Source organism: Lepisma saccharinum, chromosome 1 (genome assembly GCF_977018435.1).
Source record: "Lepisma saccharinum chromosome 1, izLepSacc3.1, whole genome shotgun sequence".
Classification (NCBI taxonomy): Eukaryota; Metazoa; Arthropoda; class Insecta; order Zygentoma; family Lepismatidae; genus Lepisma; species Lepisma saccharinum.
The window spans coordinates 10049702-10073292 of NC_139229.1; the positions used below are offsets into that span (position 1 = coordinate 10049702).

Sequence of the window (23591 nt, forward strand, 5' to 3'; positions counted from 1 at the left end):
CACAGGGATATTGAATTTTCATTTGCTTATAAAGTTCTGTAAGTTTTAGGCTAACGGAGGGCAAGAAATCACTCCTCTTCACTGGTGCAAGTGTGTAGAGGAGGTGGCATCCTTAAAGTGACAAAAAATGGTGTTTTGAAGTTTTCTTGATTAGTATTACAGCCTTGAGGTTGCTTTGTAGATAACAGTTGATATGTCATGTAAATTGTATACAGTCTGCCCCACAATTTTTATTGGAATTTTAAGGTTTTGATTTGACACTTGTAATCATTTCAACCATTCATATGTTCACCACAACCCTCAAAATTCTGTGAAGAACTTGACAGCCACTTCTAGATGAGTTAGGAAAAGATGAACGCAAACGCAGAGTATTTCATAAACAATAAGTGACATTGTATGGAATTATAGATGTACGATGAAACAGATAATCGTACAGGAATTCCTTTACTCACCTGAGACGCAGTTGCAGTCTGGCTGTCGTAATTTCTTTCAACCGTTATCACAGGGAAACCCATTTGTAAGGTCCAAGTATCCATAATCTCTGCAATTGTGGTGCTCTTGTCCAAAACGCCCTCCGCATGAGCTTGTGCTGTAAGGGCTTTCCATAAATCATTTTGCTCAGCACTGCTGTATTTTCTGGAAGAGAAATGAGATAGGAAACATTGATATATATCAATAAATATATGTCAACAGCCTATAGTTTGAAGTTACGAAATTGCAATCTTCCTATTATTCTAATGAAGCAGAGGTGCACATTTTTTTGTATGCAGGGCTTATAATTAAATTTTAAAAAAAATCAAGATCTTGTACTTATCGTTCACCATGGATAGACAAAACTAAAAATAATTCAGGTGCCATTCCCTTTTTCTCAGAAGCCACTTAATATATATATAAGCCATGAATCCAATTAACATAAATCTACACAATTTGAAATGTGATCTTCAGACATTTAATTTACTAATTAATACAAGATTGAAATAAAAGTAATTAATTCTTGAACCGGAGTGGCGTTCCTAAAGGAGACTCAACTACAGAATGAATAACTATGCAATACATTCTAATAGATGGCCAACTCTCCAATATCCTTGCAGATTTTAAAATTCGGCTAACAACAGTGCAACAATTTATAACGGCATGTTTATTAAGGATATATGTGATACAGAAAACGCAAACGTAAAAAAGTAAAAAAAACACATACCATACTAGTTATTTTTTTTAAGAACTGAATTTGAATACTCAGGTACCATGGCAACTGGGCACCCTGTATTTGTTTACCCATGCTGTTCACTAAGTCACACAAATAATAGTTACTGTAATATTTTTTATGAGAATAGTGTTGATTATTATTTAAATATTTACAATAGTTTAATTAAGATGTAAGCCTAACTTCCATTACAAAGAGGAACACAGATTTTACATTTTTTTCACTTTATACATTTTACTTTTCTGGTTCTAATAAAACAAAAATATTATAGTATTTTCTTGGATTATACATGTTCCTGCATTATAAGTTCCCTTGCCTCTATAGCCACTGTAAATATCTAGAAAACATAGAATTCTCATGAATATTTCTGTAAATATTTTAAACAGATTTATTTTTCCATGATTTCAAATATTAGAATCGATCATAGACAATAAAAATAAAAAAAAGGGAGAAAAAAGAATGGGAAACATTTTTCCAAACACATTTCTGAGGAAGCGTCAAGGGTGAGCAGAAACTTAAGGAACACTTACTTTTGATTGAGGTAATTTGTCAGGCCCTTACGAAACACTTCAGTGGTTAAGAAATGGTCCATCATTCTAATAATAGAAGCACCTGTGAAAAAATAAATAACACTGATGTTAAATAACCATAAGGCACTTCAATGGTTCTAATTAGAAAGTAACTCGAAATAGTGTACAATATACGAGTTGTTACAACATTCTGAAAGAGACCATACACAGCAGTAAAAGTGTGAGGTACAATGCATGTGGCCCAGCACAAAATAGAAAATAAAATAAGAACCATGGTGCTGTAGTCAGTAATGTCTTTGACAGTCATGTTGGAGATTTTGGTTCAATTCCCAGGGTGCCCAATTTCAAGAGGGAATTAATGGGGCTAACCCGTGATGGACTACTATGCCCAGAGCATTATGCTGATTACATCACCTCCACTAATGGCTGAGATAGTGAATATGTGGGACCCTACCTGCACTCCCCCCGTCTGTCTTCATGGCATGCTGCCATGTGTGGGGGTAGCTTTATTTTAGTTTACAAAGTATAATAGAACTGATCTTGTATTTTTGCTCTTGTCATACAATATGCATTAGTAAAGAAAGCATGGTTTGGAGGAAATAACCTACAGAGATAATTTGGGTTATTCTAAGGCAGTAAATCCCTCTGTGGATAAATGTTCGAAATAACAACAACAATGCTCTACTTTCAGTGAAGGGTTTAGATTTCCCAACAATTGATACATGTGAAATGTAGATGAAGAAGAAAAAAGTTTCATTGTTATGCTAGCTAAATAAAATTGCAATAAATGCTAAATAATTCCTTTCTAGTTAATTATTTAATAACTTTTTTTTAAAGAATAGATAGGCCTGAACAAGAGAGACTGGCTTAATTTGTAAACAAAACACAATCAATTTCTATACAATTTTTGCTGTCAACCATAGATGTGAATAACAATGTGATGAATATAGACATGCACACTTTAAAGAAAAATATTACAAAATAGTAATAAAGAAATAAAAATAACAACATGATTCGTTTCAACAACTTACCTTTTCCATAAGATATTCTATCAAAAATTTCACTTATTTCATCTGGATGCCCAACTTCAATTGATATTGGATGGGAAGACTCCAGCGCATCCAAGGCAAAGACGTTGTGCACTTCGTCCACAACAAACTGCTCCGTTATCTTCCAGTCCTTCTCCACCTTTAAACATAGAGGAACAGATTATTGAAATAAATTATTTTTTAAAAAATCTCCAGTATGAAGCAACAATCCAGAATATCAATAGATATTGTTACAAAGAGTACTGTTAATTCTGCTTCATTTGACCTCATTGGCAAAACTGGAACCCTTAGCATTGTAACATGATTGAAAAACAACAATTGTTACTAGCATTCAGATTAAAATACTGTTGAATCTTTGGATTTCACACTTGAGAGTTTCATTGTGAAACTACCACTTCTCACCCTGGACTGCATTTTGCAGACTAACGAGGCTCTGGCGTCTGGTCCTACAGCTAGTATAATCCTCGTAGGGCTGTGTATGTGTTGTCCCGTGTTTTCTCCTTACGTGTGCTGAGTGTCCCTTTACAGCCTCAGCTTTTAACCCAAGTAAGAATATTTTAGTCCCTCTACATTAAAGTTATATGTTAAATTAGTTATATTTTAATTATAGTAAAGGGCTGGACCCCATCCATATAATGTGACAGGTGCAAAATAGCCTAAGTGCTGATGCACCCAAAACTTCAAAATTCAATCAACCAATCAATCATGTCTAGTCTTGAAAGATGCGAAATATTTAATTGTGTCAATCTTGTTAAACACAAAGCTGTACAATGCAAGAGAACTTACCGAGTCAACACCCAAATACTCCACGTAACTTGCAAAACCTTCATTCAGCCACAGATCCGTCCACCAGCTCGGAGTTACCAAATTCCCAAACCACTGGTGGGCAAGTTCATGAGACACCACAGTTGCCACTCTCTGCTTGTTACTGTTTGTGGAAACTCCCTCTTGATACAACATAGCTGTCTCCCTAGAAAAAAGAGTAACAAGGTGCAAGATGCAGAAAGGAAGAATATAATTTAGACCTTTGAAATAAGGTTATTATTTGCTAGATGCAAGTTATTTTTTAAGTAACTTGTTACAGATGGAGTAATTGCTTCAACACAAGTAACACAAGTTGTATGTAGTCGGGAGTGTGTTATGCCTTCTTTTTTTTATATTTTATTAATCCTGTACTCTCCTAAATATAATTGTCTAGAACTTGGATTTTAGGTTTTTAACCTATTTTTTCCTTTACAGGTATGTGAGAAATAATAAGTTATATCAGCGTTTTGTTAAAAAATGCAACAACTGATGAAGTTGTGCCTAAAAAACCTTTTTTGCTTATTAAAACCTATTTTAGGTTTATGTGCCTAAATCAAGCCTATTTTTAGATTTTTATATATTTTTAAAGGTTTTTACAGGATTTTTATGTCACACAGAGGCATTTGCTTTGTTTGGTAATGAAAAAAATTAATGACGGACGTGTTTGAAATGTACTATCTGTCTATTTCCCTTCCTCCAAATGCACGGTGATTTTTCAAAGCTCTAAACAAAGCAAAATGCCTGGTGCCACTGTCACCTGTACAATCCAAAGTGGTCTGATCTGTGTGGTCTCGCTCACTTTCGCATCACTTTGGTGTTTTGTGGCATTCACACCTTGCAAACTAACATTTCGGAATTGAAGTTTGCACCACTGACTGTGTTTTTCTTGAAAGATTATTTTCAGCATTTAAGATTAAACTCACAGACAAAATTGCAGAGTTTGACTGTGGATAACATGTAAAAAGATTGTTGCCTATAACTATACGGTGAAGAGTGAATTTTAATAGTAAATTTCCAATGGTAAGTTCTGCCATTGCCTTAGGGTTAGGCAACATACATAACGTTATGCAAGACAGTGCATATTTCAGGATATAGATGTCCCATTTTCATTGCCGGTAACTATACCTAATCAGCATTTTTCATGAATTTTGAACTATTTTAAGTTTTTTGAACTTACTTCAGGATTTTTCGAGCCTAACTTTAGATGTTTAGGACCTATTTTAGGATTTTTAAAACCTATTTTAGGGTTTTTTGAACCTATTTTAGGATTTTTAGAGTCTATTTTAGGAACCTTAAAGCACACTTTTTAGAACCTAAAAATCTTGGGTCTAGTTATGATGTCCACCATCCTCCCCACATCCACCTTGACATGCCACTGGCATATTTTCATTCAGAAGGTAAAACCACATTGAAATATATCTAAATGATTGCCCTCCCCCACTTTCTATCTATGAGATTCTTCCTCTGAAAAACCTTAGTGTTTTATCATGAAAAAACCTGCTGGATTTAAACGGGCATATCACTGAATCATATTACTAAACTAAACTAAGCTACATGGTACAAAATCCATTTCAGGGTCAGGGCCTGTCTAGTTTTTCGTTGGGTGATGCATAATTAAATGTAGTGTCCTGTAGCTACTGTTGTCTTTACGATGTTGGGTTAACATCACACTTTCTGCCTCAGGGGATTGAACCTGAGACTGGCATACCCTAACACTGGCTAAGTGGAAGCTCTGAATCATATTATATATACAGGGTGGGGCAAAATAATGTTACCATTTATATGGTGTTTCGCTGGGGCAAAAGAATGTTACCACCGAAAGAGAAACATACACATTTAATATACCCCTTCAACCTGTGAACCAGAAATGTGAATACATTTGAGCATTCTGTCAACCATTGAGTCCATGATTCTTGAACACATGTCTTGCGGTATAGAGCATATCACTGTCAAAATTCTTTTTGTTTAAGGTCTTGTATGTCCCGCGGTTTTGTTGAGTAAACACGCTCCTTTACCATCCCTCATAACCAGAAATCGCACAGGCTGAGGTCTGGTGATCTTGTTGCCCATGGTAGTGGACCACGCCGACCAATCCATCGTTGACCGAAACACCATATAAGTGGTAACATTATTTTGCCCCACCCTGTACATATAATTAATTGTATGTGATATATAATAATAATACCATTTCATGACTGTTCAGGCTAAAAACATTGTTGATTCTTTTAGAACATGCAACCTCATGAAATTAGCCTGCAATGAAAATTGATCACCTAAACCTTATTGTCAGCAATGGTAACATTTGTTATTTGAAGAGCTCGAAGGTAAAGCATGGTAAGTGACATTTATGGCCATTATGGAGTTCAGACACATGAAGAGGGTGGATGCAGAAAGACTACCAGTAAGAGCTTACCATGCACAAGAAGTTGGAATAAGGCCAATACACAATCAATTTATCTACAGTGTAGCTTCTAATAACCTTAGTGCTTAATAAACTCAATAATGACCAAAATGTCACTTAACATGATTTACCCCTGAGACCTTCATTTCAAAAAGGGCATGACCTATTTTTTAACTCTATATTTTCAAATTCAAATTAGGTTAACTATACTTTAATGAAATGCCATTTAAATTTTGAATGGTCATCAGTGAAAATTTAAAATACAACCTGCCTGCAAATCATGCATGAACCTGTTACTTAATATATTTTTGTCTACTGATTGAGTAAGTTTCTGAATACTACAACATTGCACAAAATTGCAATGCTCTTATTATAAATAGAATGAATGAATGAATTCATGTGAGTATACTACAAATGGAGAAACCATACATGTGCATACCTGTATGTTATTAATCCCCAATTTTCCATGGCACCCGCTGCAAAATCAGGGAGGGCGATCATGTCCATTTTTGGAAGTGGAAAGCTGATATTGAAGTACTGTTCAAAGTGCCTTAAAATTTTCGGGCCTATATGTAGACTGTAGTCAGCTTGTTTAATGGCCTGCTCCCTCGCCCACACAGAAAATGGAAATGGCCCAGGATCATCTGTTTTCTTAAAGTCGGACACCACAAAAGCCACGAGATATGTTGACATAGGTACCGATTCATTATAATGGTCCCACACATAATCTGGAAGCCCAGCTCTGCAGAAAGAGATGTAATGAAGTGATCAACTTTTTCAAAAATTATTAATAACATTTTTATATAAATTTCTCAGAAAAATGAAACACAATTATAGAACTTTAGTTAAAAAAGTGATCAGGATAGGAGTTTCACATACTAAATTCAGTTTTCACAATTTACTCAATGTTAACTGAAGAGCCAAAGTGCATTGGAAACACTACATACTTAGGCATTCACCAACATTAATAAGTTTCTACACAATGATGTATGTCACCCCCTCTCTCTCCGCCATCTCTCTCCTGGAAGTCATACAATTCCAAATGCAATCTACAAGAGTAGTTTTCTAGCAGAGGCGTATATTCTATGCTACCTGCAAAGACCAGGCTCAGAAGAGAAGAAAAATCGATCTGCATAAAATTGTTCATTTCAATAAGAAGATGGCGTTTCAGGAGTTGGCACACTTATTTCTTACAAGTTGGCAATATGGAACTCAAGTTAACTTGTTAAGTGTATGAGCAACACTATCACTTAACATTAACACATTTCTGCGCCTGCTACACTAGTATTTTCACATCACAAAGGCATTTTTGAAGTAACCTAACAATCTTCTCTCTTGAACATCATAAAGAGAATATAAGCAAGTAAGTGTTGCCAACTAAACATGGTGAAGACAATCAACACAAGTTATGATATCAGTGGTCTAGGTCAGGGGTGGCCAACCTTTTTTGGTTTGAGGGCTAATTTATATTTCAAGATTCACTGGCGGTCTACTTATATTATTAGACCTAACAACGAGAGCCTAAAAAAGGAATCAAAGGGCCAATAGCATAAAATTGACATTGATTATTTTATTTTATTTTATGTATTTATTTATTTATTTACTTATTTATTGATAAAATAAGTTTTGGCTTCATTACTGTGGACCTGGCACCTGTTTTAGGTGGTGGTAAGTCATTTGTTTCTTCTTACCTGGTTCACTCATGACTTGGCAGCTTGTAGCACGACTAATAAACTGCCGACAGCAGCCTCACAGCGAGTTTACAGTCTTACGATAGTGAACTTTCGACAAACGTCACAGCATTCCACAGGGTTGCAAATAACTGCCTACTGGCCCAGTATTTTGTGCAAACAATGTTGTGTCTAACAATGTAATCAAACCCGCCTTGTCACTAACAACAATGTAGTGTAGGAGAAGAAAGCTTTCGATTGCCCATTGTTCAGTCCTTCAATAACGAATTGTTGGTTACTCCGAACGGAGAAGGCAAAGAATATTTACATTTTTTATGGTTAATTATTATGTGATTCAACAAAGAAAGAAATTAACTGTTACAACAAAGCTCTTTTCCTGATGCAACAGTTGAAAATGCAGAGAGGTAAGTAATAAAATATTTTGTGACTGTGCATAATAAAATCCGTATAATATGACAGAGCACCGTGGGCTACCTCTCGCAACTTGTCGGTTGACTGGTAGACCGCAGTCGACACGTTGGCCACCCCTGGTCTAGGTTCTTAAGGTAAGAACATGAATTTCTATCACATTTTGTTGAATTAACATACACACAGCACTTCATATTTGACACCTTAAAGTATCAGTTCTAGATGTCAAACTCAAAGTTGTAGTCAACAAAAATTACTGCACCAGGGTGTTGGTGCAGTAAAGTCAAGAAAGTGAAAAAATTATGCTTGTGGTCAAGAATTTTTGCTATTTTTTTACAGTACAGTGAATTTACAATGTTATATACCTGTACTGGGATTTCAAAAAAATATATATATATTTGGAAATCTAAAATTGTATTGAGTTGTGCTTCAGATTTACTTACTTTTTTTTTTATAATTACATTGTTGTATTCATGAAGTTTTGTAAAAATATTAAATAAAGTAATGTGGCTATTTCTAACCAGGATGAAGTCTGAAGTATTAATTTTGACATGCATTAATGATCTAAATCTCTTTTTAAAGCCCAACTTCAGTTTTCATTGAATAAAAATATCTATTTTCTTAATTTCTATCTATACGTAAGTAGGAGCGATTAAATAAATGTTAAGAAAAAGGAAAGACAGGCAAAAAAAAAGTCATGAAAAGTCAAGAATTTTGGATTTGTTATTTTAGTAGACGCCCCTTGCACTAAAGAAACAACAAATTATCAAAGTAAAGTGAACAAAAATTACCAATATTATTATATATTATTGTGAGGTACTCAATCTTTACTGCACGCAAACAATATAACAGTAAAAACAGTAAAGTACGTGAAAATGTTACCGTGACTCACTCACACTGTCTCTTCGCCTATACTCAAGCTGTTCATGTTTGATATTGAAGACATGTTTCGAGGTCGTGCAATGCTGATTTTGAATCTTGCTTTTAAAGCTGGTTCATCAAAGCAAGGGAAAGCTCTGCGGGCATCTGTCGGCTGGAACTGTGTTGTAGCTATGTACCTACAAAGAAAATTTAACATAAAACATAGGTCTGTAGTCAAGGGTATACGGTGGTTTATGCCATATACCCTCTGGTTAACCTTATTCAATAGTATATACCTGCTGCTTCAATGTGTACAACCTTCTACTTTCGATTACAATAGCTTTCATGTTTAAATGTAATCATTAAAGTACTTGTTTCATATTTTCAATTTGAGAATACCTTTGTCAAACCTCTTGTATCCCAAGTATGGTTACATCATCATAATCATTGCTATTCTACTTCAATTACATGTTTTCGAGAAGTTAAATGATTTCAACCATACATTTAATGAAAACACAATCCAAAGTTAATGGATACATGCCCCCTACCTAAAGTTTCACAAAACTTAGTATTTACCCTGTGAAAATTACATAAGTACAGCACTGGATAGACATTAATGAATTGAAAAATGACTCCATAATATCCAGTAAGAGCGTGAATGGAATTGACTAAGAACATAATTGGTAACCTTTGGTTTGATAGATTTCTCAGCAAAGTTGTAAATCTTGTTGTTAAAAAATTACAACAAATTCACTTGCCATTTCACAATGTGTCCAAACTAGCATGCGGCATAGAAGACTCATAATTTGCCACCGTAGATACTGGGTTTGAGCCCTGACCTCAGTGTTCTAAGTGGAAATTCCCAGCTTGGGGGATCCTTGGTTGAGTTCAGGGATAGGTGGGAGGATGCTTACTCTATCGTGGGAATCTTTGGAGCTAGGGAACAAAAAAAAAATCTCTGCACGAGTGAGTAGTTACTCGAGAGACCTCAACCAATGAGCACGTGAGAGGGGAAGTGAGTATACAAAGAGGTAAATGTGGCTGTATCTATCAGCTGTTAGGAGCATCGCGTACTGCTTTGCTCTGTCCACTCGATTTATCGCCTTCGCTTTCATTATGCATGGCATTGTTCCACAGATTCATGGGATAGAGTATAGGCAAAATAACCTAACTGGGAGGATGTTTTATGAAAATTTTCTTATCTAGTGGGATAGCATCTGTCCACGTTCCCCCACAACATCCTGGTTTCGGGCAGTTTCCTGCAAGTGTCTCTTCATCAATATCATGTAATCATCATTCATCCTCATCATCACAATTAACCTATGGAGGCAGAAAAGTGATGTGAAGTAATAAACTATGAACAACTCAAAAAAATGAACACTTTTTTTTAAAGAAGAGAAAATACGCCAGTTTCTGTTTGGGTGAAATTATTAGATTACTGTAGCTTACCCGATTAGCCTTTGCCTAGCCACACCTGTGGCCACGGACGACCAAAGATGGAGGTGATGAAAACTACTTAAGGAGAGGGACCAATCTTACTAGCTTTCTGCAAGGGCAGATTCAAGGGGTATACAGGTGACAACCCTCTCCTAAGGATCTTGTGGAGTTGGGTGAGTGCGGCGAGCTTATTCCCAAGGGCCTTACTTTTTCTTAGGCATTGATTTGCACAGTTGGAATGAAATATAGCAAATATTGTTATATTCATGACCCACATTGCAAGGCTGTATATGGTGGAGAGGGATCATGCCACTGGCTGTAAAAGATGTGGGTGGGAGAAATATCGAGGTACCAAAAGTCCAAAACTTTAGACAAGAGTGACGAGAGGAGAAATGTAGCTTTTGATCTTAGTTTGAGAAGGGGCGCCATAAAAGCATCCCCCCTCCAAGATTATGTCGTTAATCCGCCATTGTGTACTCATGCATACATACTTGAAATATGAAGAGGTGTGTGTGTGTGTATTGTAGCTCTGTTAATCACTGCATACTTCTGAAGTAGTGAGCAGATTGACTAACCTGTATGCACCTTTCTTGGAACTAGGAGTCTTCTCCACTGGGCTATAAGAAGAAGCAGATGATATTATGAGCAAAACTTACCTCTTTGCTTCTCCAACTTTATAGGAACTCCTATAGAAACCCGTAAGAACATCGTTCAGGTTGCCGATGTACTTGATGTGAACCTCATACTGTTTTCCCGCCTGAAGCTTTTGTGACGTATAAATTATATGAAACTGGCGGGCAGTGTCGTTGCCATGCCTGCTGATCGCAACGTCCTTCTTCTCACCATTTTCGGAAATTTCGAACACTTTCACTGCACTTTCGTCGATCCTAATGTCATTCACGTGAAGTGTAATGTTCGTCGTGGGTTCTGTGACCCTGACGACAATGTCCGCCTCACCTTTGAAAGTAAAATTGTTCTCTTGGATGAAAGGGACGAGTTTCAGGGTGTAGAGTTCTGGCCGCACGCTACGCGGCAGTCTCACGTAGAGCTTCTCGGCTTTCGCGGCAGATGGCGGCTCCGTCGTCGAAAGCTCGAGGATGTCGTTTGATCTACCCGTACTGCAGGAGGCGAAGTTGTAGACCAGGAGTCCCGTGGCTATGATGCCACCGATGAAGAACACTGCCAATACGAACGCCACGCACTTGCTTATCACGAACCCCCGCTGTTTCCCAAATGTAGTTGTGCTATCCATCGCTAGAGCCTCGCGAGATTGTGTCATAGCACCATCTGTGACCAGCCGTCTGAAACAAGAAGAAAGACAATGAGATTATGAGAATCAATAAATTAATAATATACAATAATTTACATTTACAGCAAACTAAGGTGTCTAAATATTGTAAAGCATATCTGTGGATGACGTCATCAGTGGGTTCCTCATTCCCCTCAGTAGTTAAGACCTTCACACAAGCTTCAAGCGTATCCCAATCCACCATATTTCTTAATTTAGCAAAACATTAAAACGCTGACCAAGACAAAATTTATAGTATAAAAATATACACTAAAAACGTAACGTTTACACCCTCTAACAGGGTCTTCTTCAGACGAATATTAACAATAAATTGAATACAAATTAATTTAGCAGTTATAAAAACGGACGATAACTTAAATTTGTTCAGTATTTTGAGTTCTAATTACAAACATGATTAAATAGAGTACGTTCTACGTTAAATTAAAGTCACTATCAGATTGCTGAAATTCTCGGGAGGGACTTTATTAATTTCCGGGGGGACCCCCCTGAATTCATGACTGGTTCTAAGGTACTTACAACCGCAAGGCAATAGTTTTGTTACGTGACTGGTAACATATATACAAATTTGCATCCCCCCAAAAAACTACCCCAAAATGAAATCGGAAATACGCCACTGAGCCCCCCCCACAAACAAACAAAAAAAACAATCTTAATTCGCACAGTGCTTTCAGAGTTTGCTGAAAGGGAGTGGCAATATTAGTGGCGCGGAAACAGATTTACAAGGATACATTGCATAGGCGCAAGCTAGCGGGGTCAATAGGGGCGCTTGCCCTCACAAATTTTCAGGTACATTAAAAACCTATAAGTTAGGAGACCTAAGTAGCAATAATATTTGTGATTTGGCAAACGTCAGAGTGATTTAGCAAATGATCCTGGACTCTATTTTTATGAGATGGAAAAGTTTTCGAGATCACCCCCCCCCCCAAAGTAAAGCCCCAAGTTTGATTCTGCCCCCTCCACATTAGGCCCCAATTCTGAATCTTCCCCCTCAAAATAAGTCCCAAGTTTGATTCGCGCTCCCTCAAAATTAGACCAAATTTGATTCGCGCCTTCTCAAATTTAGGCCCTAAGTTACGTCCATAGTACATTGTACCCCCTAAATCCTATGATCTGTGTTGTAGATTGCCTCAATTATTACACATAACTCAAACACCTTCTCGGTGAGGCGTCGTATTTCGTCTTCTGACGTCAGGCTAAATGTAGTATATCTATTCTAAGATATTTAAACCTAACAAGCCTAGCTTAACCACGAAAGCATTCCGCACTTGCGTCACAAGATGAAATATTTTAACAGCTAAACTTAAAGAAGTTTATTTTTGGCCACACTATCTCCGTATCCAAAAGGATTCAAACCACCGCGAGTGAGATAGATATTTACAAGTCGAGGCAGACCTTATACACGAGACGAAACTGCCTAAAACTACGCACCTGGTGTCTTGATTGCAGCTCCAACTTATTTCGTTCAGAATGTTCTGAATACCAGAAAATATGACACAAACTTTCACAGAGCACTAAGTACTGTCAACTCTCTCTCGGCTCAGTGAAACTTAAAGCGATCTCTTCACAGTTGCCGTGTGAAGTTTTCCTCATGCCTCTTTGATTTTATCTTACGTAGAGATTCTCGCAGTTTTTGCTCTACGGCAGTCGCGAGAGAGAAATTCCTGTTTCTCCATTGATTGTTGGAATTACATGACTTGCCATCATGGGACAGGAAAGGGGGGAAACCCCTGTCCATTTATCTCTCGCCTTTCATTTCCTTGCAAAAAAAAATGTAAGCACACGCGATGTGACGTCAATTGTCAGACAAGGTGGCTCAGAGCAACGTAAAGAATATGTAATTCGAATCTGCACGGTGACGAAACAGCAGAGTGGCCAACTGCTATAGTTAAAATTATCGCTGTAAAATGTACATTACGTGACTCGACCGTAGGTATAACCGTGTGCAATGATTTGGTATAGAGTTTCAGTTTCTCTTGAAGTAACAACCGACCTCCGTAGCGGAGTGGTTATCACAGTGCGCTACGACGCCAGGTATCTGAAGTTCGAATCCCGGCCTGGGTATGGATGTTTTTTGTTAATCATAATTCATCTTCATCTTTGCGATGAGTCAAAACTGGCAGATGGCCTCCCCGATGGCGCAGTGGTAGCGTCGTCGCCTTATAATCAAGGGCATCCTGGGCAGTGATGTGCGTTTACGTGTAAACAAAACAACGAATGTCTACATTCTATGCGTAGACTATTTTATACATGTAGATGACGTAATCTATGTAAGCAACATGGCGAAAGGTGATAACTTAGCAAAGGGCGCCGTGGAAGTAGAACAAAATTATACTGCGTATCAGTTGCTGATGTGTGAGGAAAACTTTTCACGCTCTTTCTTCCAAATTCGAACAATTTCTCACCTAGGAAAAAAACCTAATATAGGAAATATTCTAGTGTTTTATGGGGAAAAGACTAATGTTGCCTCACGATTGCCATCTGTTGTTGTCTTTTGCATACTATTTATCTTCTTCCATAGTTGATGATAGAAAAGAGAAATTTTGTTGTAAATAGGATTCTTTTCAGTTCGTTAGCAACCAATATAGTTGAAAATGTCACTTTCTTTTTATGAAAGCCTTGAAAATTAATTTTAATGCACTTTAGATTGTCTACGTAGTCTATGTAAACTACAACCCAATGTAATCTACGCGCAGATTACGTGAAGACAATGCATGTAGACGTAAACTTATAGTGTACAGCATATCACTGGTCCTGGCTTCGATACCCAGTGGAGGAGGCACATAGTGTTCGGATCAGGGGCGATTCCTCCGTGTAGGAAGTGAGGAACTTCCTACAATTCATTTATACTTGCTTCCAGTTCTCTACTTTTCTAGGAGTTTAATAATAACGCGCATTATAAAAAAATGAGCGCAAAGTATGTACAATTGACTAGGTTAGCTACTGTCAAGAGTTGACTGGTGCTGTTCGTTCCAGCCGCAGCGCCAAAGACGATGGACATCACTACAAACAGATGGGTGAGGAGTGGAAAAGGGGCAGGGGGAAAGTTGCTGTTTTAAAGCATCCAGCGAGGAACCATTGAGGGGTTCCTACAATCAGTGGTGCCAACCCCATCAAAATGGTACTAAATCTTGCACAGTTTGATCTTCGTTGGCACCTAGCATCCTGCTTTTGGTATAACGGTAAAATCTGGCATAATCTGCAAACGCGAGTCCCTGGGAGATGGAAATTTGAATTCAAAGGAATATGTGTTCAGGAAATAGAAATAAAATTACGTCCAAACCTTATTTATACTTCACCAGCGGACTTGTTTAAAAAAAAAGGGAGTATGCATACACAGCGACAAGCTTCTTTTACAACCATGCCACCACGATCCATCCTCTATCTTTTCTTTATCCTGTCGATTTTGTTCGTGAGAAGATTTTGACAGGAAATCGATAGAAGGTTGGGGGTGAACAAACAGTTTTCTCAAACCGCTTCAAGTTCTATGCTGCACTCATTTCTTTTGTTGAGCCATTCTACACGATTTTGTGGGAGAATTAACAATATCTCATAACTGTAGTGAATAATAAGTAACGCAAGTTCGAAACTCGAATAGTATATGCATAATTGAACTTAAAACTTATTCGAAAAAATAATTAATAATAAATCCTAGCACAATTTTCAACCATTTGGCATAATTTCAGAGTTTAAGCAGCACTTTTTATTATCTTCAATTCACACGACAGGGAGACGGGACAAAATCGAAATTCCTGCAAAATTTAAATATCGTGAATGCCATTTTCGTAGTTTTTATGGCTTCATTTTAAACTATTTCATAGTTCAAGGGGACAAGGGCCTACACCTAACATTCAAAATGCAATACATAGTACAAGCGATATGTGTGACTGTAACTGAACAAATTTTTCAAACTTTCCTCGCTTTACCTTAATTTCTTCGTACACTCCAAAAAAGGAGATAGTCGCCACTGGTTCGGATCCCACTATAAACTGTAGGTTCAGTCCCGATTAGCCTTTCTGTGAACTTAAAAACACTCAAAGAAATGCAAAAGTGGAGAAAAGCAAAGTAAATTCAACAAATCAGTGAATCTTGAAGTAACAGCAACTGTAACTGTAATTATGAATGAACTTCCCCGATAGTGCAGTATTGAGCACTTGCTTGTAATCGGGGTTCCCTGGCTCGATTCTTCATAGGGGCACATTTGAGGTTTAAATCTAAATTGTAGGTTTAGTCCCGATTAGTGCTCTAAACTGTAGGTTTAGTCCCGATTAGTGCTCTAAACTGTAGATTTAGTCCCGATTAGTGCTCTAAATTGTAGGTTTAGTCCCGATTAGTGCTCTAAACTGTAGGTTTAGTCCCGATTAGTGCTCTAAACTGTAGGTTTAGTCCCGATTAGTGCTCTAAACTGTAGGTTTAGACCAGATTAGTGCTCTAAACTGTAGGTTTAGTCCCGATTAGTGCTCTAAACTGTAGGTTTAGACCAGATTAGTGCTCTAAACTGTAGGTTTAGTCCCGATTAGTGCTCTAAACTGTAGGTTTAGACCAGATTAGTGCTCTAAACTGTAGGTTTAGTCCCGATTAGTGCTCTAAACTGTAGGTTTAGTCCCGATTAGTGCTCTAAACTCTAGGTTTAGTCCCGATTAGTGCTCTAAACTGTAGGTTTAGACCAGATTAGTGCTCTAAACTCTAGGTTTAGTCCCGATTAGTGCTCTAAACTGTAGGTTTAGTCCCGATTAGTGCTCTAAACTGTAGGTTTAGACCAGATTAGTGCTCTAAACTGTAGGTTTAGTCCCGATTAGTGCTCCAAACTGTAGGTTTAGACCAGATTAGTGCTCTAAACTGTAGGTTTAGTCCCGATTAGTGCTCTAAACTGTAGGTTTAGACCAGATTAGTGCTCTAAACTCTAGGTTTAGTCCCGATTAGTGCTCTAAACTGTAGGTTTAGTCCCGATTAGTGCTCTAAACTGTAGGTTTAGACCAGATTAGTGCTCTAAACTGTAGGTTTAGTCCCGATTAGTGCTCCAAACTGTAGGTTTAGACCAGATTAGTGCTCTAAACTGTAGGTTTAGTCCCGATTAGTGCTCTAAACTGTAGGTTTAGTCCCGATTAGTGCTCTAAACTGTAGGTTTAGTCCCGATTAGTGCTCTAAATTGTAGGTTTAGTCCCGATTAGTGCTCTAAACTGTAGGTTTAGTCCCGATTAGTGCTTTAAATTGTAGGTTTAGACCAGATTAGTTTGTCTGTTAAAAAATTGGTTTTGTCAACCTCCGAGGCGGAATAGTTGGGGTACTTAATATTGAACCGGTCTCCGTGGCGGAGTGGTTAGCTCATGGCGTTCCTCATCGTCGCGATTATCCAAAAAAGAGCGAAAAGCGAAGTGAAATAAACAAAAACCAATCAATCAGCACCTGGGTCCCAAACGTTTAGTTACGGCAATGATTTCAACGTACAAATTCATATAAGTTTGACTAATGTGTTCTTGTAAAGTACCACCCCAGCACATTTGTCACAATTCTGCCCTCTCACTCCATAAAATTATAACTTATTATTAGCGACGGTAAGCAGCGAAGTAAAATAAACAAAATCAATGTAATATTAATTTAACAAATAAAAATGAAAAGTTACTTCCATCTTATTTGTAACTTGGTAATTTTGCGTATTTATAATCTATTTTAGAATAATCAAGCCACGAGAATGAGTGACCGTTAATTGACCACTAAAACAGACATCCACACCCATGCATTTTCCGGGACTCGAACCTCAAACTTGCGGTCGCGACATCGCAAGCCATTGACCAAAGCAACACTGCGTGGATAGGCAAACCAACTGTGTGCTAAACAATGCTGGTATCCTACAAATTCCACGTTTCTAGCTCTAGCAGTTCCTGAGATCATCTTTAAGTGGAGCGGGAGGAGGGGTGTGATGACCCCAATTGTCATCATCCTTGACCCAGGAGCCGACAGACTCCCAACAAGAGCAGCTAATTGGGATGTGAAGGCGGCGCGAGGTCACGTGCGTGCGAGTTGTGAGAACTAGAAGGGTTGCCAGGCGCACTGTTTTTAACGGGAAATTTCTAATAAATTTCGAAACTGGCTCGAACCTAGCCCAACACCATCAATCCGTTGCAACGTGAATCTTTCATCGTCTCAGGAAACAGAGCAAAATAAATCTTTTCTAGGGTGAATAGATTTCTGAACCTCTCTTTCTCTGTGTGTTTCTCTCTCTTTGTATCCCTCTCTTTCTCTGTATTTCTTTCTCTTTGTTTCCCCTCTCTTCCTCTGTGTGTTTCTCTTTCTCTTCCTATCTTTCTCTTCTGTTTCTCTTTGTCTCCCTCTGTTTCTCTGTGTGTTTCTCTTTCTCTTTGTCTCCCTCTCTTTCTCTGTGTGTTCCTCTTTCTCTTTGTCTATCTCTCCTTCTCTTGTGTTACTCTTTGCCTCCCTCTTTTTCTCTGTGTTTCTTTTTCTCTATGTGTCCCTGTCTTTCTCTGTTTCTCTTTCTTTTTGTCTCCCTCTCTTTCTCTTTGTGTCCCTCTCTTTCTCTGTGTGCTTTTCTTTCTCTCCCTCTCTTTCTCTGTGTTTCTCTTCTCTCCCTCTCTTTCTCTGTGTGTTTCTCTTTGTCTCCCTCTCTTTCTCTTGTGTTTCTCTTTCTTTTTGTCTCCCTCTCTTTCTCTTTGTCTCCCTCTCTTTCTCTTTGTGTCCCTCTCTTTCTCCGTGTGTTTCTTTTTCTCTTTGTCTCCCTCTCTTTCTCTGTGTGTTTCTCTTTGTCTTTGTCTCCCTCTCTTTCTCTTGTGTTTCTCTTTGTCTTTGTCTCCCTCTCTTTCTCTGTGTTTTTCTCTTTCTCTTTGTCTCCCTCTCTTTCTCTGTATTTCTTTCTCTTTGTCCCCATATCTTTGTGTGTTCCTCTTTCTCTTTGTCTCCCTCTCTTTCTCTGTGTGTTTCTCTTTCTCTTTGTCTCCCTCTCTTTCTCTGTTCGTTTCTCTTTCTCTTTGTCTCCCTCTCTTTCTCTGTGTGTTTCTCTTTCTGTCCCTCTTTTTCTCTGTGTTTCTCTTTCTCTTTGTCTCCCTCTCTTTCTCTGTGTTTCTCTTTCTGTCCCTCTCTTTCTCTGTGTTTCTCTTTATCTTTGTCTCCCTCTCTTTCTCCGTCTGTTTCTTTTTCTCTTTGTCTCCCTCTCTTTCTCTGTGTGTTTCTCTTTCTCTTTGTCTCCCTCTTTTTCTCTGTCTGATTCTCTTTCTCTTTGTCTCCCTCTCTTTCTGTGTGTGGTTCTCTTTCTTTCTCTCTCTGAGAGAGAGCTGACACAACTCAAAGAGGATTGAAGAGAGCTGAAACCGCAGCAATTGACGAATTGAGTGTAAGAAAAGATGTTTCCTCGAGAAGCAAGCTGTCCAGGTCTTCGGGCAGAGAGAGAAGCTATGCGTTCCATATGCGTTGAGTCTTCGGAAGAAAGGGTCCATTCTTCCACCCCGCCCAACCCTTACGGCTCGGGAAAGAAGAGAAACGCGTACATTTATGTTTCATAACCTCGACGAGGAGAAGAGACGAAGAGGCTGGGAAGAGGCAAAGATTCCTCATCTAATAACGCCGCCTGCCGCATAGAAATTTCTCCCAAATTCAATAGGAAGGGTGCAGGCCGAGAGAGAGAGCGAACCATCACAGATGGTGCATCTTTCAAACATCAGAAAAAAGGGGGTGAGGGGGGAGATCTCCTAGGTCGCAGCTGCGATGCCAGGTTTTATTATTCGCCGCTTCTTATTGCTCCGAGGCGAGTCGCGGTAATGGAAAAGAAATGTTGATGTATGGGGCAGAGGTCTCGGTTCGTAGGCTTCATTCTTCTGATTCCTGGCCCTAGTCGAAATTTCAACTAGTTTTTTTTTTTTAGCTCGCTGCCATTGCGGAAGTTACGAACTACGGTCTTATTTTTCTTGTTGTGGGTTTGTACAGTCACCGGCAATAAAAAATGGGACAGCTAGATACTGAAATACTCGCTTTAGGGGAGGAGGTACAGTTACGCACCAATTGTGCATTTATTTCAATATCGCTCGAACCTAAAAAAAAAACAAAAAAACTGTGTGTATCAAGAGTATAAATTTCTCTCCATGTTGCAAGTGGAAGCGTTTTTTTATGTTGATTATTGAGCTGAACACGATGTTTGAAAAATATGATGAATAAGAATTTTCGGCTAATAAAATGGAAGTGTCGACTTTTCCGCTGGTGAAACGCATCTTCAAATAGCCCTCTTCCCATTGATATCATTTTCTATTCCATCGAAAGTTTTATATTCCCAAGAGAACAAATCAAATAATACTCCATCCCATAAGACCAATGCATTTCTTCTTGCCTCCTACGCCCATTCTGCAGTGTTGCCAAACCTGATGCGCATAAAAGAGCTAGATTTCATCTTAAATAAAGTTAAAACTGACTTTCAAGGAGCTACATTTACGAAGTGCTTTTGCTGTAACCCGTAACGTCGTTTCACGTAACAGTTGCTTCTTTACTAACTATATCTTACTCGCAACACCGTTTTCAAGTAATAGCTACTTCATTTAGTAACTTCTGCTGTAACCAGTAACGTCGTTTTACGTAACAGTTACTTCTTTTAGTAACTTTTACTGTAACCCATAACGTCGTTTCACGTAACAGTTACTTCTTTACTAACTGTATCTTACTCGCAACACCGTTTCAAGTAATAGCTACTTCTTTTAGTAACTTCTGCAGTAACCAGTAACGTCGTTTTACGTAACAGTTACTTCTTTTAGTAACTTTTACTGTAACCCATAACGTCGTTTCACGTAACAGTTACTTCTTTACTAACTGTATCTTACTCGCAACACCGTTTCAAGTAATAGCTACTTCTTTTAGTAACTTCTGCAGTAACCAGTAACGTCGGTTTACGTAACAGTTACTTCTTTTAGTAACTTTTACTGTAACCCATAACGTCGTTTCACGTAACAGTTACTTCTTTACTAACTGTATCTTACTCGCAACACCGTTTCAAGTAATAGCTACTTCTTTTAGTAACTTCTGCAGTAACCAGTAACGTCGTTTTACGTAACAGTTACTTCTTTTAGTAACTTTTACTGTAACCCATAACGTCGTTTCACGTAACAGTTACTTCTTTACTAACTGTATCTTACTCGCAACACCGTTTCAAGTAATAGCTACTTCTTTTAGTAACTTCTGCAGTAACCAGTAACGTCGTTTTACGTAACAGTTACTTCTTTTAGTAACTTTTGCTGTAACCCATAACGTCGTTTCACGGAACAGTTACTTCTTTACTAACTGTATCTTACTCGCAACACCGTTTCAAGTAATAGCTACTTCTTTTAGTAACTTCTGCAGTAACCAGTAACGTCGGTTTACGTAACAGTTACTTCTTTTAGTAACTTTTGCTGTAACCCATAACGTCGTTTCAGGTAACAGTTACTTCTTTACTAACTGTATCTTACTCGCAACACCGTTTCAAGTAATAGCTACTTCTTTTAGTAACTTTTGCTGTAACCCGTAACGTCGTTTCACGTAACAGTTATTTCTTTACTAACTGTATCTTACTCGCAACACCGTTTCAAGTAATAGCTACTTCTTTTAGTAACTTTTGCTGTAACCCGTAACGTCGTTTCACGTAACAGTTACTTCTTTTAGTAACTTTTGCTGTAACCCATAACGTCGTTTCACGTAACAGTTACTTCTTTACTAACTGTATCTTACTCGCAACACCGTTTCAAGTAATAGCTACTTCTTTTAGTAACTTTTGCTGTAACCCGTAAAGTCGTTTAACACAACACTCCGTTCCTTGTAACACAGTTACAAGAAACTCGTGACGCCGTTTCACATAACAGTTGCCTCTATTACGAACTGTATCCCTTACTCGTAACAACGTTTCAAATTACATCCATTACTTGTAGCAACTTTTGGTGTAATTCCTAACGCCGTTTCACGTAACACACTTCTTTTAGGAACTCTTGCTGTAACTCTTGCACCTCTAAGACCAATTGAGATTATATACTACATACCTCTGGCTGTATTCGTCTCCGACTAAACCGTATTCCATTTTATGGGGGGAGGGGAGTAAGCTCCCACGCAGAGGTGTTTAAACCCAGGATGCAATTGCAATCACCTGTCGACCTTTCGACAGCGTTTCCTTGACGAGTCCAATACAAGTTCATTTCCAACATAACTGAGAGACATTCACAAAGGTTTCAAACTGAATTTTTATTATTAGACTAATATTACTTTTAAGCGCCAAATCTGGAAACTTAGTCTCCAAGACTTAATTCAATAGCAAGAATCCAAGTTTCAGAACATTATGAAAAATGTAAATAAAGTATATAATTTTGCTGTTTTTAGGACCACACGACAAAGAATGGGCATTGTTAACGACAAACCTCTCCAAAACCCATTGATAAGTACCAATCATAATGTTTAGCAGCAGAAGTACCAACTCCAAATATATTTTTTGTGTGAGAAGCAAGATTGGCATAAAGATAAACGATATCTCTCACATTATATATGTACAGTCACGGACAGTTCTGGGTTGTAGCAAATCCATTGACTTTCTATTGTGTAGTTACAATCCAGAACTGTCCGTGACTGTACATGTATATGTATACTATTTAAAGTTCGGTACACTCCTGCATTGGTAATGCCATACCATCATAACGCTCCAACACAACGTCCGGAGTTAAATTAGCGGATGAGGAGGTGGTGATTGAAATTCTGCCACACCCAGTCTATAGCCCTGACCTCGCCCCATTATATTTTCACCTTTTCCTTTCGCTGGTCAAAATATCTGCGCGGGAGGCGCTTTGGTTCAGTAGATGAAGTCGATGGACCGAGGGTGGTGACAGAAAGTTTCCCTTTCTTTCAGCGACTATGTTTGGCAATATAACTTTTTTTCAGACCGGAATGTTGACTAAACTGTCACGAAGAAATTATGTGTGTCGATTTTAACTATTCAGTTTTAACATATATTCAAGAGTATTCCGTACACCCTAATACCACAACATAAAAAAAGCCCCACTCTTTTGCAATTATTATGCTGTAAAATAGGATACTTAAGGGCACGAGGGACAGTTTCTACATCCAGCCAGTTGGGAAGTGTTAAAGAAAACTTAGCATTACGCTTATGGAACTATTATTTTACTTGTTCTCTTGGGAATATCAAACTTCCGATGGCGCAGAAAAACATATCAGCGGAAAGAGGACAGGATGGAGATTTTCTTTGTGTTAGGAAAAGTCGAAACTTCCATTTGATTAGCCGTAACTTCAAGTTGAAATTGTTTGTTTATAAGGAATACATGGGAGTGTACAAATACTTTATGCATCATATATTTTACAGATTGTATCTAGCTTAATAAATCAACTTCCGGAACTGTTTCCACTTGCAACATGGGAAGAAATTCATACTCTCATGTCCTTTGTTTTGCTTTTTTCAGTAGCAGTGCCAATTCCGACGATATTGCCGCCTTAAAGGGCAAAATTGACGGCAGGTGAAAAGAAACAGAAGAGTTTGTAACGAGGCAACAAGCAAATTACAAGAAAAAAAAACGTTACAGGAAATCCACGAGGTTCCATTATGACGTAATAAAAGACGACGTTTGGAAAAGGTTTCCCCATAGAGCCTCGCGTGTCACCCAAGGGTACCAAAGAGGGTCGGATTACAGCACGAGTTTTGGAAACTACCCCCTCTCCCCCTTTCAATTCGTTCGTAAGGGTGGGAGAAAATTTTCAGGTAATACCCGCGGGCGACATGTTCTCCTCTATAATCTACATCCATTCTCCAAACTCAGCAGAGTAAATCCGATAATCGATATGGTGGGAAAACTTTTGCCTCAAGTGCTTTTTTCTTCTTTCCTAAAAAAAAGTAAGGAAAGGGAGGCGAGAAAGAAACGCGAAAACTTTCATTCCTC

General features: G+C 38.2%; 1 protein-coding gene across 6 annotated transcripts in view; it reads right to left on the bottom strand.

Annotated features, from left to right (window-relative positions):
• Window positions 1–23591, bottom strand: part of LOC145992616 (aminopeptidase N-like) — a 351916-nt gene that overhangs the window by 48277 nt on the left and 280048 nt on the right. For 5 of the 6 annotated variants that reach the window (XM_083128997.1, XM_083129006.1, XM_083129014.1 and 2 more), the window contains 7 exons: window positions 11042–11686; window positions 8984–9145; window positions 6428–6730; window positions 3570–3753; window positions 2766–2922; window positions 1735–1816; window positions 453–636 (listed from right to left, as the gene is read on the bottom strand). In XM_083128997.1, coding sequence (XP_082985123.1) covers window positions 453–636; window positions 1735–1816; window positions 2766–2922; window positions 3570–3753; window positions 6428–6730; window positions 8984–9145; window positions 11042–11664 — 1695 coding nt within the window. In that variant the 5' untranslated portion in view covers window positions 11665–11686. Of the gene's footprint in view, window positions 1–452; window positions 637–1734; window positions 1817–2765; window positions 2923–3569; window positions 3754–6427; window positions 6731–8983; window positions 9146–11041; window positions 11687–13122; window positions 13276–23591 lie in introns of those variants that run through there. The other variant, XM_083129020.1, reaches the window with a different exon arrangement.